Here is a 20,883-nt window from a genome sequence, read left to right on the forward strand (position 1 = left end):
AGCAACCTTTTTGACCTCACTGATGTTATAGGGACTGCCTTCCATTCTGAAACACCCATTCTATGGCTTATTTATAGACCTGGAAGCATACATTTATTATTTTATAGATAGACGAGCATGTATACATAGTCAGATATCTTTCTATTTCAAATGAATGTATTTTCACCATTTTATGAAGGAATTTTTTTTTATAGAGATGACCTGGCATGCCACGCCGATCTGAATTCTTCTATCAACTCTATAATGATAACAAGGACAAACAAGCACTCCTTACATAAACCATTTAATATAGAACGTAGCATATTGGCTTGGCTAGACATGTCCTGTGCTAGCTCGCCATTCCATGCTTGATATGATTTGTGACAAAACTACGCAAGGAATACTTAGTCTTGTTATCCAAATTATAGTTAATATTAAAATCTTGGGTAGATTTTATGTTTCATTTACGTTGTATCTCTATAAAAAAATTTAATTTCAATATAGTATCATTTTTTTCTCTCTCAAAAACGACGTTGTCCTGATAACAGTATTGTTACATGTGTGATATGCTTTGAAAATGAAATGACAAAATAACAAAGTAAAAAAACATCAGAAGAAAAGTCATAACATGACAAAACAAATGTATCCGTAACGTTCTTGAAAAATATCATGCTTGAAATGATTATACTTTTGTTTTGTCAATTCCGGTACTTAATGCAAAAGGAAAATATTATAAAGGATTATATACAACTGAATAAAAATTATAAAAGATTATGACCTCACAAGATTTGAAAAACAGAATTAACCTTTGTGCATGTACACATTAAAATCACATAGGAGATTATAAGTACGATTAGTGATGTCGTAATTACATTTAAACCACACATAGTGCAACACTTTGAACGGTCAGCATTGATATTATTATATACAGAAATTCAACTAACAAAATGGCTCAATTCATAGGAAAATGGCAGGCTGGCAAAGGTTCAATGTCAAATTTTGAAGCATTTGGTAAAGCTATGGGTAAGTTCTTTGTTCAAATTCAACGGATATAACGTCTAGATGTTTTATTTGTAAATAAATTTATGAACTTGTTCTTCACATTTACTATATCACCAGAATGTCACAAAATAAGATGTTAATCTATATGGTTTGAATAACTATCTGTAAATTGCAAGATACCTTTCAGAACTTTGTTAGAAATTGTTTTTGACATTAATGCTGTATATGTATTTATGTATATACAAATTGTATAAATTGTGTATATGTTTAATCCTATGAGATATATATATATATATACGTACGGAATCAAGTATTATTATACAGAACTTAACATAACTGAAAACTGATTAATTACTTACTCTATTGACTACAAATCCCCTCAATTAAACAAAGGTGTATACATTTTTGTTCAATGACCAGCTGAAGGACGCCTCTGGGTTGGGGAGTTTCTCGCTACATTGAAGACCCATTGTTGGCCTTCAGCTGTTGTCTGCTCTATGGTCGGGTTGCTGTTGCTTTGACACATTCCCCATTTCCTTTCTCAATTTTATTTATTATTGGAAGGCTCGCGCTTTAACTAAATAAAATTGCTGTCCTTTTCAACCATTTCCTCAATTTTACATTTCCTTGCTTAAAATAGCGTCACCAATAAACGAGATACATACACAGCAAAGACACTAAATATTAGCAATACTAATAACAACCACCAAATATACAAATAAAAGAGATACACAAACAGCAAAGACATTAAAGATTGGCAATACTAATAACAACCATCAAATATACAAATAAAAGAGATACACAAACAGTCAAGACACTGAAGATTGGCAATACTAATAACAACCATCAAATATACAAATAAAAGAGATACACAAACAGTCAAGACACTTCACTTAAGGTTGGCAATACTAATAACAACCATCAAATATACAAATAAAAGAGATACACAAACAGTCAAGACATTAAAGATTGGCAATACTAATAACAACCACCAAATAAACAAATAAAAGAGATACACAAACAGTCAAGATACTAAAGATTTGCAATACTAATAACAACCACCAAATATACAAATAAAAGAGATACACAAACAGTCAAGACACTAAAGATTGGCAATACTAATAACAACCACCAAATAAACAAATAAAAGAGTTACACAACAGCAAAGATACTAAAGATTGGCAATACTAATAACAACCACCAAATATATAAATAAAAGAGTTACACAAACAGCAAAGACACTTAAGATTGGCAATACTAATAACAACCACCAAATAAACAAATATAAGAGATACGCAAACAGCAAAGACACTAAAGATTGGCAATACTAATAACAACCACCAAATACACAAATAAAACAGTTACACAAACAGCAAAGACACTTAAGGTTTGCAATACTAATAACAACCCATTAAATAAACAAATAAAAGAGATACACAAACAGTCAAGACACTAAAGATTTGCCATTCTAATAACGACCACCAAATATACAAATACAAGAGATACACTAACAGCAAAGACACTAAAGATTGACAATACTAATAACAACCACCAAATATACAAATAAAAGAGAAACACAAACAGCAAAGACACTTAAGATTGGCAATACTAATAACAACCACCAAATATACAAATAAAAGAGATACACAAACAGCAAAGACTTTAAAGATTAGCAAAACTAATAACAACCACCAAATATACAAATAAAAGAGATACCCAAACAGCAAAGACACTTAAGATTGGCAATACTAATAACAACCACCAAGTATAAAAATAAAAGAGTTACCAAATATACAAATAAAAGAGTTACACAAACAGCAAAGACACTTAAGGTTGGCAATACTAATAACAACCACCAAATATACAAATAAAAGAGATACACAAACAGCAAAGACTTTAAAGATTAGCAATACTAATAACAACCACCAAATATACAAATAAAAGAGATATACAAACAGCAAAGACTTTAAAGATTAGCAATACTAATAGCAACCACCAATATACAAATAAAAGAGATACACAACAGCATAGACTATACCCTAAAGATTGGCTATGCTAATAATCCCGAAAGAGACATAACTAAAGTGCTAGTCATTATGAAACATCAATCTGAAACCGATCGACCGAGCATCAAAAACGCTGTAGCTATGATAATAGATTAAATACAGTTAACCGTGTCTGAGGATCAAAAGAATAGTAAGTTTGATGAACAAAGGTAATTTATGGATTTTAATAAAATTTAGAATGAAAATGTGACAAAGGAAACAATTCTACCAAAGAGCAGACAGCAGCCGAAGGCTACTAATAGGTCTTAAATGCCGCAACACATTCCGGAGACTTGCTACAGCAGACCCCTAAACAAAAACGTATACTAGTTTCAGTAATAATGGACGTGAAACTAAACTCTGAAAGAAACTAAAATTTAAAATCACACAAGACTAACGAAGGCCAGAGGCTCCTGAATTGGTTCAGGCGGTGTGAAACATGTTTTTTTTATAGATATAATCCCTCTCCTATACCTCTAGTCATTGTAGAAAAAAACAAACAGACAACAATACGCACGCACAGTAAAACTCGGTTCAAAAGAAGTCCGAATCCGATGTTAGAATAGGTAACAAAAAATATTTAACAAAATGACAATGATACATTAATTAAGAAAGGACTACTAACAGTTACTGACCATCTCCAGACCTCAATCAAACTGATTGAAAGATTATGTCTTCAACATATGAATATCAAGTACAATCCCTCCCGTTAAGGGTTTAGTATTATACCATCATAAAATGTTTGAGAAAAAACATCACCCGTATCATGCCAACAACTGGTTTTAGAATAAAAGTGTTTTTCCGATGCAAAGACCCTATAAGTGAATCAATACTAAAGCCAAAATAAGTAATCTTTAATGACATGACAACATTATCGTAACTTTATCCCTTCTAAAAAAATTGTTTAAAGGTTTTGTTTGTTTTTTAAGAGAATGCCGGCATTTTTGTGCTTTGTAAAGAATATTACCATAACAAATTTGATGTGAAATACCTCAACGTATAAGATGTCTGCATGGAGAAATACATTCACGAATGATGTCCTTGTACCGATGAGAAAAGTTAGAAATGTGTTGACTAGTTTAAGATATCGGAAACCCTTGTGTAGTAATTTTTTCAGTAATACACAAACTTTTAACTTTTAAATCTAATACGTTGTTACATACACGAACGAATCTTACAAGTTGAGATAAATACACACCATAAGATGGTGACAAGGGAACGTCACCATCTAAATATAGATAATTAACGATAGGAAATGAAAAATCAACTCTTTTATCATAAATATTTTGGTCTTCAGTTTCCCGTTAATGATATATATATATCAAGATCGAAGAACGGACAGTGTTCTTTATAAGTAATAGCTTTATTTAAAGTTAGTTAAACAGGAGAAATTTCTTTAGTATGCATATACTGAAGTCATCATTATTGACAGCCAATATATTCATCCAAATATCTAAAAGTATTGTTAAATTTTTGTATCAGATGTTGTTTCGATAGGTCTTTTAGTCATACATTATAACTCATAACAATATAAAAACAGGTCCGCAATTAGTGGTGCACTGTTAATCCCCCATTGGAATACCGATATTTGACGATGTGCGGAATCACCAAATCGAACAAAAAATTCCAGGGCAGTTATACTAAAGTTTTGAAATGTATAAATCATAAGGAGACAATTTTGTAACCCGGCGTAACTATCAAAGTATTAAAAGTATGGAAAGTAAAATCTTCAATCACATATTGTATATAGACAGATGAAGATATGGTATAAGTGCAAATGAGACAACCAATTCATAAAAGTAAACCATTATAGATCAAAGTATGGTCTTTAACACGGAGCCTTGGCTCACACGATTAGCAAGATGTAAAGGGTCCAAACAACTGCTAGTGTAAAACATTCAAAAGGGAAAACCAAAGGTCATATGTATGTATAATTCGAGAAATGAACTACATTAACAAACGGCAACTACTGAACATGAGATTCCTGACTTACAACAGGTTCAAACAACTGCAGTATCTGTTTTTTTTTTATAAAAATTCAGGCCTTCCTGCTGAAATACTTGAAAAGTTTGAAAACGCCACCTGGACTGCTACATTTACTAAAGATGGAGACACTTGGTCAGTTGAATACGGTTCAGATGTTTCACCGAAAAGGACGTATAGTTACCAAGAGGGGACGGAACTAGTTACAACAAATATGTTTAGAAAAGGTCTTAAGGTACAAATATCACGGTGGGTAGGGTTGTCCTGCGAGAGAACGTACTGTGCTGGTGATTTGGTCCTGTCAGGTGCTGGTGGGTCCTGATTCTGTGCTGGTGGGTTTGTTTACATTGTATCAGAACGGCAATAAAACGACTGTTTTGTTGCTTAATTTTTCTCTGATGCGTCATAAGTGCCATGCAAAGTATATTACAACAATATTATATTGCAAAAGTCGTGCAAGTTCGTTAAACGGAATTGTCCTGACGCTGTGCTGGTGATAAGAAAAACGGTCCTGGTTCTGTGCTCCTATGTCCTGGTTCTGTGCCTTTATATTTTAGTTAAAAGTGGCATATATTCAAGATCATTGATGCTGTACTGTTATTGACTAATTAACTGTTGTCTGCTTTCTTGAAATTGACATTGTTGTGAATCTGTTTACTGTTATTATGAGAAAAAAATACCCCTATTTTTTTATTTTTGTTTTAAATTAACTGTAATCTTATTTATTGGCCTGTTAATGGAACCCTTCTTGCCCCATTTTAAGATAAGACAATATATTTACGATTTTCGGGATTACGATCATTTTGCAAGATCACCAAAATACGTTGTAATTAATACAATACTTATATAAAGTAGATGATGTGGTATGTTTGTTGTCAATGGACAAATTTCCACAAGAAACCAAAAGAAGTATGTGTTAACAACCATACGTCATCGTACGACCTTCAACAATAACCCATAAAATAAAAATGTAAAAGGTTTTGCATAAAAATGGAGAGCAAAAATATAGAAACAAAGTTTATATAAACAGGCATATGTGAAGGCATACATACTATATGTTCCAATAAGTTAAAAGTTATATAGATCTCAGTATTTAGAAACAATTTGAAAAAAAAAATATACTGCGCATAACATTCTAAACAAAAATTTATAAAAAGGTTGTAACAAATCCATTCAGCTTGGGAATTAACTAGTAATAATAGTCACAATTAGTTTCAATTAATTTGAATGGCATGCTCACTAAAATCTATCTTTTAGTTTTATTTGTAATCCTACAAAAGCTCATTTTTTTACATTCTTATCAATCAGCTGTAGACAATTCATATAATATTAAGATTAAGTAATGTAAAGAGCGAATATTTTCAAGAAATATTTAGCGCGTTTGCTTGAATTTTTACATTCTGTAACCCAAACATTATTTTATATTTTAGTTAACAGCTACATTTGATTCAGATACTAAAATGACAGTAATGGAACAAACTGAAAACGAAAATGGTTGGAAAAGCCTGAAAGTAATCCGAGAAATAAAGGATGACAAGATGATAGCTGTAAGTACATGTATGTCAATTAAGCCGTTACATTTCAGAGGTTTTAGCTGGTGGCTGTTTTTCGTTAATTGTACTTCCATAAATCCGGTTATTATCAGAGATTTGTTTGAATTATTTCATATTTTGTCATGTTAGGGCATTATTCAGCTGGCTTTGCAATATGTTTATTGCTCATCGTTCAATGCTGTGTGGGAATAGAAACATATGTCTCTGATTGGGATATAGTCGCTTAAACCTGCATCATTTGCTGGATATTTGTCTCATAGGCACATGTTCCTATTTTGTCAAAGTATAAACAGCTTGACAATTTATTTTAAAAATTTAACATATTATTACTAGTACTTAAAGCAATTTGAATGTTAATTCTCTTGTAAACGTTTTCCTTTCTTGTTTCATTGTCATTGATAGTAAATACTTCCTATGTATTATATAATGTTGACTCGTTAACATTTCGCATTCTTGATCTAATTTCATCAGAGTGACAAAAATATTGACGCTGCAGATGTAACAAACACACTGAATAAGCTTCAATTGTATGATCAGAATATTAGTATTTAATGGAAACAGAATGGGTATATATTTTATGTTTTGGCTTTTCAAAGACGTTGGTAAACTAAAATACAATTTGTTGGTATGACATGATGTTTATCAACGTAATAGGCATTAAAACGAGTCTGCTTACCGGACAATTTATTTTCATTTCATGTAGACTAATGCATGTTCTTATCAATCAATACAGTTATATTTTCAATGACTTCCAATTCAATTATCCGATGAATGAATCACGATTCCCTGTGTTTAAAGTATAAAATATTTTAAAGACTTCGATGCTTTTACGAATTGAAGACATATAGTTTAAGAAAAATCACTAGTTCGATAATTTGACACCCTTGAAAGACTCTACAATTCCAAAATTTTTGTCAGCAGCTACCTTTATTTTCAAAAGCCTCAATAAAGATAAATAATATTTTTATCATATTGAAAATCCGCATATAAAGAATCAAATAAAAAAAAACGCATATAATTAATCATACTAAAACTCGTACAGATTTGTATTTAAATAAAAAATGTCCAACAAACCTTGAACCCTTTATAATTATATTCTATGATAAAATTACGTTCAACTTATTTTGTAGACAGTTCAGGAACTTGAAAGTGGAGTAACGATGACACAAGAATTCACAAGATGCTGATTTATGAAATATTGTAACAGTAACGGATCGACTATAATTTAGACTAATACGTCGATCTAATACGTTGATCTTATAACATTTGAAAAAACATTTTCCCAGATGTACTTTCAATTAATCAGTAACCAGAGAATCAGTTGAAATTGAAAGGGATGACATTCAAGAGTCGGTTGCTGAATTACGTATCAGTACGACTTTAAAGCAAACATACGTCTTTTGAATGATAGTGATTTATATGTTGTTGTATCCTAGACATTGGTTACAGTGCATAAAATTTTAATAGAATACATATAACAACTGTATTAAAAGAGGGACGAAAGATACCAAAGGGACAGTCAAACTCATAAATCTAAATCAAACTGACAACGCCATGGCTAAAAATGAAAAAGACAAACAGGAAAACTATAGTACACATGACACAACATAGAAAACTAAAGAATAAACAACACGAACCCCACCAAAAACTAGGGGTGATCTCAGGTGCTCCGGAAGGGTAAGCAGATCCTGCTCCACATGTGGCATCTGCCGTGTTGCTTATGTGATTACAAATCCGGTAAATAGTCTAATTCGGTAGGTCACATCCATGAAAGGGAAGGGGATTGTAGTTACGACGTAAGGAACATATCCGATATTATTTGTGAAACGGTTATTCCATAACGGTCAACCAACTCGTGATGGCGTCCGTAAAATTTACGAAGGCATGATTTCAACTTCACCATTTGGAACTCTTGGTTTAATAGCTTCCTTGTGAGCAGTAACCCTCTATCAAGAAAATCATGATAGGAAATGCAAGCACGGGAAAATCGTATCAATTGGGAGATATATACCCCGTATGCAGGTGCTGCTGGAATGTTGCTACTTAGAAATGGAAAGTTCACAATTGGAAAGCTGAAATCATCTCTTTTGTCATAAAGTTTTGTTTTCAACCGACCCTCATTGTCAATTTCTAGATGTAAGTCAAGATATGAAAGCCGACTTAACTGTATCTGTAGTATCCTTTATCTCCAATTCGATGGGATAGATGCGTTCCACTTAGTCACCAAATTTTGAATTGTTTAGTGAAAGAACGTCATCTATATAGCGGAAAGTAGAGTTAAAGGATATTGCCAACTTCTTATCTTTCTTCCTAAGAAGTTCCTGCATGAAGTCAGCCTCATAATAATAAAGAAACAAGTCGGCAAGTAGAGGGGCACAGTTTGTTCCCATTGGGATGCCGACAGTCTGTTGAAAAACACGTCCTCCGAACGTTACAAATATGTTGTCAATCAAGAAATCAAGCATCTTGATAATATCGGTTTCAGAGAATTTTTTGTTTGAATCAGAGTGATTCTTCACAAAGTATGATTTAAAATAGTCCAAACGAGAAGCAAGACCTTTTGTCATGTCAAAAGCACAGAGTGTCTGTGGGACCATTACTGATCATAACTATATCGCAGATTATATGTAGTCTCCATGTGTCCTTTAGATTACACGTCAGTATTACATTTCTGTGTTCAGTGAGCTACTAAATCACGGGGGAAATCCAATTCAGTATGTAGTCTTCAACTTTTAAATCTCATGCGAGATGCCTTATGTTCAGACATTGTTGTTTTTAAAAAGTATTTATCAAAGTCAAACGACAATCGTTTAATTATTCTTTTCGTACAATACAATTTGTGATTATGGCCAGATAAAAGATATTTCAAAGAGGGTGTAGTTCCCGATAATTGAATTTATGCTGACGATCGGATCGATGCGAAAAATAATTTGGACGATTATACGCTAAAAGTTTTTAGCGATCGAAAGGGGAGGGAATACGCCCTCTACCCCTATGTCCTCGAATGCACATTGAGGTATACATTGACAAAAACCTCGTCCCATACATTAGTATCGGTAAAGTCAAAAATATCTTCAATAAATTATAGAAAAATAATTTAAAAAAGTCAAGAACACCTTTTACATTCGGGTGTGTTGGAATCTACTTTTAACGTTAAAAATTGTAAAAACAATAAAAAGTGAACCATCTCGCTTTGGAATTCATTTTTTTTTAATTTTCAAGCTAATTTTGTCTTGGTTAGGTTTTAAAATTCATAATTTGAGAAGAACTTAAATATGGGTCAAACGAAATTACAAAAAAAATATATGGGTGTATTTGATTACAAGTTGCTAACTTACTTATTCACAAGTCTCCCCTCTATAAGAAACACTTCTCTCCCCTCTATCAGGCCAAATATATTTTTTTTATAATCATTGAATCTTTTTCTTTACTCAATTCAGACAAATAATTTTAACGTTATTATACGCTGAAATACACAGAATATCGAACAAAATTAATGATTAGATTAGATTACTATTTTAAAGATATTTCGAAAATCAATTCTACATCTAGAAATAAGGTCACTTCTTTTATCATGCAAAGCTCTGATTCCTTTCACGGATTTGGGTATACTTTTTGGACCTTTTGAATTAAAGCTCTTCATCTTTTATATAAGGTTAGGATTTCAAATATTTTGGCCACGAGCATCAATGAAGAGACATGTATTGTCGAAATGCGCATCTGGTGCAAGAAAATTGGTACCGTTAATTTTATTACTACCACTTGGTCGATGCCTCTGCTGGTTGACTATTAGTCCCAGAGGGTATCACCAGCCCAGTAGCCAGTGCTTCGGTACTGGCATGAAAATACGGATTTTTTTGTGTTATTCAAATTTGCTGTTACAAAATGATAGAAATTATTATAAATTAAGGAATGTATATCTCCCTTATGCAAAGCTCTGATTCCTTTCACGGATTTGGGTATACTTTTTGGACCTTTTGAATTAAAGCTCTTCATCTTTTATATAAGGTTTGGATTTCAAATATTTTGGCCACGAGCATCACTGAAGAGACATGTATTGTCGAAATGCGCATCTGGTGCAAGAAAATTGGTACCGTTAATTTTATTGCTACCACTTGGTCGATGCCTCTGCTGGTTGACTATTAGTCCCAGAGGGTATCACCAGCCCAGTAGCCAGTACTTCGGTACTGGCATGAAAATACGGATTTTTTGTGTTATTCAAATTTGCTGTTACAAAATGATAGAAATTATTATAAATTAAGGAATGTATATCTCCCTTATGCAAAGCTCTGATTCCTTTCACGGATTTGGCTTTACTTTTTGGACCTTTTGGATTATAGCTCTTCATCTTTTATATAAGCTTTGGATTTCAAATATTTGGCCAAGAGCATCACTGAAGAGACATGTATTGTCGAAATGCGCATCTGGTGCAAGAAAATTGGTACCGTTAATTTTATTATCTTGTTGTGATTGTTGGAAATTAATTGATATTCAACTTTAAATCATTATAAGATTTTTAATATTATAATATGTCGAAAAGGAGAGAAATGTCATTCAAAGGCTTGTGCGTCAGTGCATTGTCCAAACGACATGATCTGTTAAAACGAAATATCATTTTAGACATATGATAGTCCTTGTTTATTATTTGCACCTACACGTTAAAAACCATTCAATCAATCAACTATAATATTTGATTTTGTACTGATTCTTGAGACTTAAGATTTTTTTCATAAAGTTTTGACATGAATCATCAATCGACAAGGACATATTGAAAGATTTCCAAGGATAAATTTTATGAATGAATATTTTTGAACGATGCGCTGTGACTAATCTTACAACCATGCTAACGACAAATATCTGCATCACCTAAACGATAATATAAAACATGAACAGACATCCCACAGACAAATACTTTAATCTCGAGGGTACATCTATTGAATTAGCTCAAATATTGGTTTGAACAGACATATCCTGACCTCACTTGTCCTTTTAAATATAGAAATATCTGGGTCAACACACCGAAAAAATTGTATGGGTTGAAAAACTGTATTCATGTTGCTTTTGATTGATTGTACATTTTTTTATTTATTGGTAAAAAGACGCGCTAGCAAAATGTTATACTGGTATCTATGATTAGTTTATTTACAACCACTGGCTCGATGCCACTGCTGGTGGAGTTTTCTTTCCCCGAGGGTATCACCAGCCCGGTAGTTAGCATTTCTATGCTGACATGAATAAAATCAACGGTACCAATTTTGTTGCACCAGATGCGCATTTCGACAATACATGTCTCTTCAGTGATGCTCGTGGCCAAAATATTTGAAATCCAAAGCTTATATAAAACATGAAGAGCTATAATCCAAAAGGTCCAAAAAGTATAGCCAAATTCGTGAAAGGAATCAGAGCTTTGCATGAGGGAGATACATTCCTTAATTTATGATAATTTCTAATATTTTGTAACAGCAAATTTTAATAACACAAAAAATCCGTATTTTCATGCCAGTACCGAAGTACCGAAGTACCGAAGTACTGGCTACTGGGCTGGTGATACCCTCGGGGACTAATAGTCCACCAGCAGAGGCATCGACCCAGTGGTAGTAATAAAATCAACGGTACCAATTTTGTTGCACCAGATGCGCATTTCGACAATACATGTCTCTTCAGTGATGCTCGTGGCCAAAATATTTGAAATCCAAAGCTTATATAAAACATGAAGAGCTATAATCCAAAAGGTCCAAAAAGTATAGCCAAATTCGTGAAAGGAATCAGAGCTTTGCATGAGGGAGATACATTCCTTAATTTATAATAATTTCTAATATTTTGTAACAGCAAATTTGAATAACACAAAAAATCCGTATTTTCATGCCAGTACCGAAGTACTGGCTACTGGGCTGGTGATACCCTCGGGGACTAATAGTCCACCAGCAGAGGCATCGACCCAGTGGTAGTAATAAAATCAACGGTACCAATTTTGTTGCACCAGATGCGCATTTCGACAATACATGTCTCTTCAGTGATGCTCGTGGCCAAAATATTTGAAATCCAAAGCTTATATAAAACATGAAGAGCTATAATCCAAAAGGTCCAAAAAGTATAGCCAAATTCGTGAAAGGAATCAGAGCTTTGCATGAGGGAGATACATTCCTTAATTTATAATAATTTCTAATATTTTGTAACAGCAAATTTTAATAACACAAAAAATCCGTATTTTCATGCCAGTACCGAAGTACTGGCTACTGGGCTGGAATTATCATTGATATGGTCGTATTTTTAACTGTTTAAAAAACTTTTGATTTTTTGAAATACTAAGGGTTTTCTTCCTCAGGAAAAGATTACCTTCACTGTTTTTGTCAAAACTCTCAGGAATTGTGGTCTTCAATGCTCTTCAACTTCCTAATTAATTTGGCCTTTTGAACTTGTTTGGATTCGAGCGTCACTGATGGGTCTTTTGTAGACGAAACGCGCGTCTGGCGTAAATACGAAATTTTATCCTGGTATCTATGATGAGTTTATTTGCATACAGAATTCGATATCTTTTTCAGAGTTTCCATCCTAGGCCGTAAATATAAAAAAAAAGAAAATGTGGTATGATTGCCAATGAGAAAACTCTTCACTAGAGTCCTAATTTCACAGAAATTAACAACTACAATTATAGGTCGCCATGAGGCCTTCAACAATGAGCAAAAACCATACCGCATTGTCAGCAATAAAAGGCCCCAAATGGACAAATGTAAAAATTCAAACGAGAAAACTAACGGCCTAATGTATGTACAAAAAATTAACAAAAAACAAATATGTAACACATCAACAAACGACAATCACTTAATTACAGGCTCCTGACTTGGGACAGGCGCATATATAGAGAGTGTGGCGGGGTTAAACTTGTTAGTGAGATCCCAACACTTGCCCTTACTTGGGACATTGGTGTATCAGTACAACATAAGAACGAACTATAAAAATCAGTAAAGTGCAGGTTTTATCAACCCTTAAAAGCATATAATTATTTATGTCTTTTCTATTTCGAATGTATGTATTTCATCATTTTATGAATGGAAAATTTTTAAAGCGATTGCCTGACACGCCACGCCGATCGGGATTCTTCCGTCATCTCAACAATGATTAAATGGACAAACAAACACTCCATACACAAACCATTTAATCTAGAACGTAAACCTATAGGTTTTGTTCAAATATTGGTTTGGCCAAACATTTCCTGTCCCTGCTCGCCCTTCCACGTTTGATATGATTTTTGACAAAACAATGCAACAAATACTAAGTCTTATTATTATCCAAATTCTTCAAGTACGACCTTGAAATTTAGTAGACTTTTGTATTTGTTCTCTCTAAACGACGCTGTCCTGGCTGCAATATATGTTACATGTTTAATATGCTTTAAACATAAACTGACAAAACACTAAGACAAAAAACAAAATCTGACGAAAAGTGCTAACGTGACAACAAAAACCTATCAGTAATGTTTGGAATTAATATACTTTTTTTTTAATTTCGATACTCCGTTATACTTGATATTCTAATATGACGTCCTTATACGCTTTGTAAACAAAGCCGTGTTTTAGTTAAAAAAAATATGTTTGACACATGTGCACAAATTTACTGTTATATTCTTGCTATTTTCATTGTTATTCTAATCAAATATACATATTTTACAAATTACATAAATTTTCATTATATATTGTTTAACATATGTTTACACAGCTTTTAGTTTTTATACTTATAAAATATGAATATGTTATGTACATACTCCACGGGGAGGAAATGAGAACAAACAAACATTTCTATTGTGTTTTCGTACACTTCGACCTATTAATATACTGTAAAATAACGACACATATAATGCCTAGCCATGTTAAAATGAACATAGAGCATGACATAAAGGAATTATTTCTTAACTAATAATTATGTATTGTAACATATAATTGAATAAATTGAATTAGATAATTATGACAAGAACTGCTCCTCATAAAATGTGGAAGAAAAGTATTGACCCTTGTGCATGTAAATATTTGAGTCGCATAGGAGATTGTAGGTATATCAGTTACGATTAGTGAGGTCGTAATTACCTTTATCTAACCTGCAAACCACACAAAGTGCAACACTTTTGAACAGTCAACATTGATATAATATACAAAAAATTTACTGAAACAAAATGGCTCAATTCATAGGAAAATGGCAGGCTGGCAAAGGTTCAATGTCAAATTTTGAAGCATTTGGGAAAGCTATGGGTAAGTTCTTAATTGTTTTATTTTTAATTTTTTTTCAACATGTTCTTCACTTTTTCTGTATCACAAGAATTTTATATCACACAATAAGAAGTTAATCGTTATGGTTTGTATAACGAACTGCAAATTGCAAGATACATCTTAGAATTTTGATAAAAATTGTTTATGACATTAATGCTGTATATGTATATGTAGACTGTACATGTATAAATTGTGTGTCTCTTTCATACTATGAGCTGTATTTTCCTTACGGAATAAAGTATTAATATCATACAAAACTGAACATAACTGAAAACTTATTAAACCTCTATCCGTTAGTCTACCGACTACTCATTCACCACGATTAAACAAGGGCTGCAAAAGTTTATGAATATAAATGTAATGTGCATTTGACCAAATATGTAAATAAAACAAGGAGGCTCAAGCTTTTTAGCTTAATAAGATCGCTGTTCCTTATGTTAACAACCGTTTTCAACCGTTTAATTACGTGTCCTATTATTAAAATAAGACATCGGCTACATTAATTTAGACGTGGCGGATCCATAAAGTTAGGGATTGGAAAGGGGGGGGGAGTCAGGAGGTTGGACGATCAATACATTTGAATGGAGACATATGGTTGGAAACCCACCTCCGTTTTAACAATGACTGGATCCGCCCATGAAGACGTATTTACAAACAAGTTTCCGTAAAATTTGACGTCACAATTAAAATGTGATTGTTGTTTGACGTCAGAGGGTTTATCAGAGCATTTGGAGAAAAATGTCAGCTAAATACCAAAAATATAAATACGTGGAATATGCAATATGGTAAATGAGAGAAAGCCAGAAAACCAAAAAACACATGCAATGAGATCATTAAAAGAGATATACCAGCAATAAAGACGAAACCCATAAAGATGGCCAATATTAATAGCAACAACGAAAAATAAAACCCCTAAAGATTGGCAATACTTATAATAACAACCAACAAAATTATCAATAAAAGAAATACACAACCACCAAAGACAAAAGCCTTAACGACTGGTAATACTAATAACAACCGCAAAAACGGATAGAAATGTAGTGTTCATCAGCCAAATCTTTCAATATTGTTCAATGATCAGTAAGGAGACTAGTTTGGTACGGAAAAAAATAACTAATTAAACGTAAAGCACTTACGGAAATATATTATACCTGAGTATAATATCACGGCCATTATTCAAATTGATTAGTTACCTTGAAAGGTTATATGAACCAATATTTATAAAGGTACCAATCTTATCATTTAATTTAAATAGTTATAAAGCCAAACAAGTACAAAGTTAAAGAGCATTCAGTACCCCAAATTCCAAAAATGCCAAATACAGCTATGATAATCATTATCTGGGCTTTAATTATTGTTGAAGGCCGTACAGTGACCGATAATTATTAATTTCTGTGTCATTTGGTCTGTTGTGGAGAGTTGTCTTATTTGCAATCATAGTGATACCATATCTTCTTATTTTATATATAGTCTGCGATGCAGTATGAAGAAACAATCTGATAACGATCGACCATACTGCAAAAACGCTGTAGTTATCATAATATATCAAATAGAGTTTTGTATAAAGGAAGTTGATGGAATTGCCACAATCCTGAGAATCTATGCATTTCTGAAATATATAAACTATACGGAGACGATTAAAGCATTTTGTAAATCGAGCATAACTAATTAATAGTATCGGAGGTAAAATCTTCAACCACATACTGTATCTGTTTCATGATATAATTTTAGGCCTTCCTGCTGAAATAACTGAAAAGTTTCGAGACTCTACTTGGACTGTTACGATCAGTAAAGATGGAGACACGTGGTCGGTTGAAAACGAATCTTCTGTTTCACCGAAAAGGACGTATAGTTACCAAGAAGGGAAGGAACTAGTTACAACAAATATGTTTGGAAAAGGTCTTAAGGTATAACAAATTTGTTCGATATGTATCATCGTAGAAAAAATGCAATAGAAGTACTATGCAGGAACCTGTAATTCAGTTGTTGTTTGTTTACTTTTTAACATCTGTTATGCTATGATTAAGGGCAACTATGTCAACAGGTACACACACTCAGTTTTAGGTAATTGTAACCTTTGCGCTTTGTGTGTGTTTTGCAGTTGATGTGCTTATAGTATTTTGCGTCATTTGTGTTACCACATATTTAGAATTATTTATAGAGATATCTTGAAATATGAAATTTATTTGTATGAGGCTTAGAAACGGGAGAAATACGAGGTTGTACCGAGCATTTCTCCTGTTTCGTGCCAAATACAAATAAATTTCATATTTCAAGACACTATACGTATATTGTTTTTATACTGATATCGATAAAAAATAATAAAAATATGTAAAATATATTGTTAAAAAAAAAGTGTTTGGAATTTCCCTCTTGGGGTGCCATTTTGGGGTATTTCCCTATGAGCGTAGTCCAGGCGGTAAGACATTGACATTTTAAGGAATTAGAAAGGGAAAATGAACTTAATTAATAAAATTTAATAAAAATTGTATATACATTACCAATTTGAAGACATAACAAGTTAAATTTATAAAAGTTTGACCATTGTTACTACACGTTGTCATGGTTGTGACCTGACGTTGTTGATGAAATCAGTAGTTCCGGTAAGTACGCGGGGCTTATAGGTTAGTTGAGGTCATTGACGTATAAAGCTAACGTATAGCTTTATCTGTATAGTAAATTAGCTGATTGCAGTAGAACTTTTGTTTTTCTATTTGTATAAATATAAAATGCTTGTTTGAATAATTATCAATGTCATCATTATATGGGTAGTAAAGTCGACTACTTGACATTAACCCAATGGACCTGACGTCAGGCAACAGTGGTATCGGCCCAGTTGTTGTAAAACCCATCAATATGTATATTAAGCTTATGATTTCTCATCAACAACACCTATTTCCTATATTTTCGCATATACTATAGGTCTCAATCTTTAAAAACAATCAGAAAACCAAAGAATTGCAAAGAATATTTAAGACCAAACTTACAAAAGTTGTAACACATATGGCAAATCCACTTAGCGTTGGAAACACTAGTTATAAGTGTCACAAGGTTTTTCAATTAATTTGAATGACATGCTCAGTAATATCAGGTTTGTTCATCTAATTTACAAACATACTAGTACCAAATCTCCATTTTTCACATTATTACCAACCGAAATTTTACAGTAGACCGATCATATAATATTTAGATCAAGAGATTTAAAGACCGAGTATTTTCAAAAATGATTACCACGTTTGTTTAATTTTCTAAATTCTGTAACCAAACTATAATTTGATATTTCAGCTAACAGCTACGTTTGATTCCGATACAAAAATGACTGTAATGGAACAGACTGAAAACGAAAATGGTTGGAAAAGTCTCAAAGCAGTCAGAGAAATAAAGGGTGACAAGATGATAACTGTAAGTATTTACAAACAGTTCACTACAATGGCTGTCGTTGGTTGCTGTTTATCATATTTGTGTTTTCGTTAAATGACTGCCAGAAGTCAGGCCATGGGAGATTTGTTTGAAATATTTCATACTTTTGTCATGTTTAGGCATTCGTCAGCTGACTTTACAATATGTGTATTGCTCATCGTTGAATGCTGTGTTGGGATCTATAGTCGATTAAACCCACATCAGTTGACCTCTGTTGGATAGTTGTCTCATAGACACATCTCCTTATTTTTTCCATGTATTAACAGTTTGACAATTTTTTCAAAGCTTTAACATATAATTACTAATACTTAATTTAATTTGAAAGTTAATCTCTTGTATTCTTTAATGTTGATAAGATAACATTCCTCATCGGTGAGCAAGCATAATTGATAATAATTAACTTCAAACGAATGATAAGTGCTGTCTTAACAATTGTGATGTGAGAATGTTATGTTCCGGCTAAAATCTTCTTTTACTTGAGATTAAAAGTGGGAATGGAATCGCATTTCCGTTAGATTTTAATTAAGTCAAATGCGTGAAAGATATTTCAGTGATAAATTAATATACAATTCTGCTTTGTTTGAACAGTGGTATACTGCAACACCTCTCTGTTTCATGTACTAAGATTTATTTAAATACCATAACTGAAATGGTTAAATTCAAATGTACATACCCTAGCACTAAATTAGATGATCTATTCGAATCTTCAACTGCTATTACAAGTCTGAAATTTTATAGGTTTTGCATGTAGACAGTACAGAGTAGTTATAATGTCTATCAATGCATTTATTTTTTTATTATGACGTAATTATTGTTTTGGATAAAAACAAGATGATACAAAGATGTCAACAGAATTTCATAATTTCATTATGATCCAAACTGGGAGACTGCAGAAATGAATCAACTCAAATTATACGAACAGAGAACTAGTATTGAACCGAAACGGAAAGTATATAAACTTATGTTTTGGCTTTTTCAAAGACGTTGTTAAACTAAAATTTATGTTGTGGGTATGAAGTGATGTCTATCAACGTAAAACATCACCAACAGGACAAATATTCTTACTACTTGTAGACTAATGTTTGTTCTTGCCAATGACTACATATACAGTTTCTATGTCTTCCGTTTCAACGTTTTACCTTGTGCGTAAAGTTTAAAAACAGACTATAATTTGAAGACTCCGACGTTTTTACGAACTGAAGGCACATAGAGCAACAAAATTCAAAGAATAAATAAAAAATACACGATTGAAATACTCTACGATTCCGAGATTTTCTAGTCATACACATAATTAGCTATTTTCAATTTCGAAAACTTCAAAAAAGATAGATAAATGTTTATTAATCCTAAATTATCCGTATAGAATCAATAATATCAAAAACCAGTATAGAATTAATAATATTAACGTGGTACCTAACACTACAGGGAGATAACTCTGTAAAATCAGCTAAAAGTTTTAATCACGTTGTATCGTTAAGGAAATATTAAGATTCTCAATAATCAAATCAGTGTTGTTCAAACTGCTATATATTCAATGAAATTTTTTCCGAGAAAGTGTATGGTTCAAGTTTTTAGAATTTTTTTTTCTATTTTTGTGAAAGGTTCAAAGTAAATCATTATTTTATCAAAATTTTATGAAAATAAAGTAGCCAAATCAATTTAAGTCAAGGTGTTCGGTACCACCTTAAAATCTCGTACATAGTTTTATCAAAATAAATAACTTTTTAACTCTTTAGAATTCTATAATATAGTTATATTCATCTTATTTTGTAGACAATTACAGAACTTGAAAGTGGAGTGTCGATGACCCAAGAATTCACAAGATGTTGATTGATAAACCATTGTTATTATAACAGCTACGGATAATCTATGTTTGAAATAAACAGTAGAGACTAAAACATCGAACTAGTACGTTGGTGTTACCGCATTTGAACCAACATTTTCTTAGATGTAATTTTAATTGGTCAGTGACCAGGGAATCATTTGAACATGAAAAGATGACAACTAAGAGTCGGCTGCTAAAATACGTATAAGCACGACTTTAAAGCAAACATTTTTCTTTTAAATGGTAGCTATTAAAATTTTGTTATATTATTATATTCTTGTTACGTTGTACAAAATCAAAAAATAAAATGGACAAAACAACTGAATTACAAAATTTTATCGTCCCATTTAATGATGGGCTCTATGTTTCTATTTTCTAACAGCTTTCATTCTTTTCGACGAAAGAATCCACCTTCATGTTTTCTTTTTTCAATTATGGTCTGTAACAAAACAAAAACTAAATATCGATTTCCGTATCAGCCGAATATCTCACAAATAAGTTAAAAATAGAATAGAATTAGTGAAGTTTACAGAACTTTACATGCATTTGTCTTGACTATCACAACACTTAACGTGTCGATGTCTTGACGAACTATGTATTTTAGATGTAATACCACCACTGTTTCCCATTTTACATTTTGTAGTCTTTCTTAGATTGTCACTTTTCAACTCCAAGTGCAGAATTTTATGTTTGTTTTAAATAAAGAAATATTTGGCATGAGTAAAATTTAATCCTGTGCAGTATTACGAAAAAAAGCTCACATGACATTTAAATGCATATAAGACAATAACCAACACTGGAAGTTGACCGATCAA

General features: G+C 32.3%; 2 protein-coding genes across 3 annotated transcripts in view; both read left to right on the top strand.

Annotated features, from left to right (window-relative positions):
• Nucleotides 1–20,883, top strand: part of LOC139481234 (fatty acid-binding protein-like) — a 69,593-nt gene that overhangs the window by 38,431 nt on the left and 10,279 nt on the right. The gene's annotated exons all lie outside the window — the stretch shown is intronic.
• On the top strand, nucleotides 902–20,340 carry LOC139481233 (fatty acid-binding protein 2, liver-like). 2 transcript variants are annotated; one of them, XM_071264405.1, is made up of 4 exons: nucleotides 902–1,002; nucleotides 16,555–16,730; nucleotides 18,109–18,225; nucleotides 20,017–20,340. In XM_071264405.1, the coding sequence occupies exons 1-4, from the start codon at nucleotides 927–929 to the stop codon at nucleotides 20,071–20,073; spliced, it is 426 nt and encodes a 141-aa protein (XP_071120506.1). In that variant the 5' UTR covers nucleotides 902–926; the 3' UTR covers nucleotides 20,074–20,340. The 2 variants fall into 2 exon arrangements, with proteins under 2 accessions (XP_071120506.1, XP_071120504.1); XM_071264403.1 differs by lacking the exon at nucleotides 902–1,002 and adding an exon at nucleotides 14,626–14,805.

This window comes from Mytilus edulis, chromosome 7, assembly GCF_963676685.1.
Source record: "Mytilus edulis chromosome 7, xbMytEdul2.2, whole genome shotgun sequence".
Lineage (NCBI taxonomy): Eukaryota > Metazoa > Mollusca > Bivalvia > Mytilida > Mytilidae > Mytilus > Mytilus edulis.

Bases quoted from the DNA above. Each gene is read 5' to 3' on its own strand.
- LOC139481233 (XM_071264405.1), top strand. From the start codon at position 927: ATGGCTCAATTCATAGGAAAATGGCAGGCTGGCAAAGGTTCAATGTCA. The intron at 1,003-16,554 runs GTAAGTTCTTTG...ATATAATTTTAG, and splicing joins AGCATTTGGTAAAGCTATGG to GCCTTCCTGCTGAAATAACT. The intron at 18,226-20,016 runs GTAAGTATTTAC...CTTATTTTGTAG, and splicing joins AGGGTGACAAGATGATAACT to ACAATTACAGAACTTGAAAG.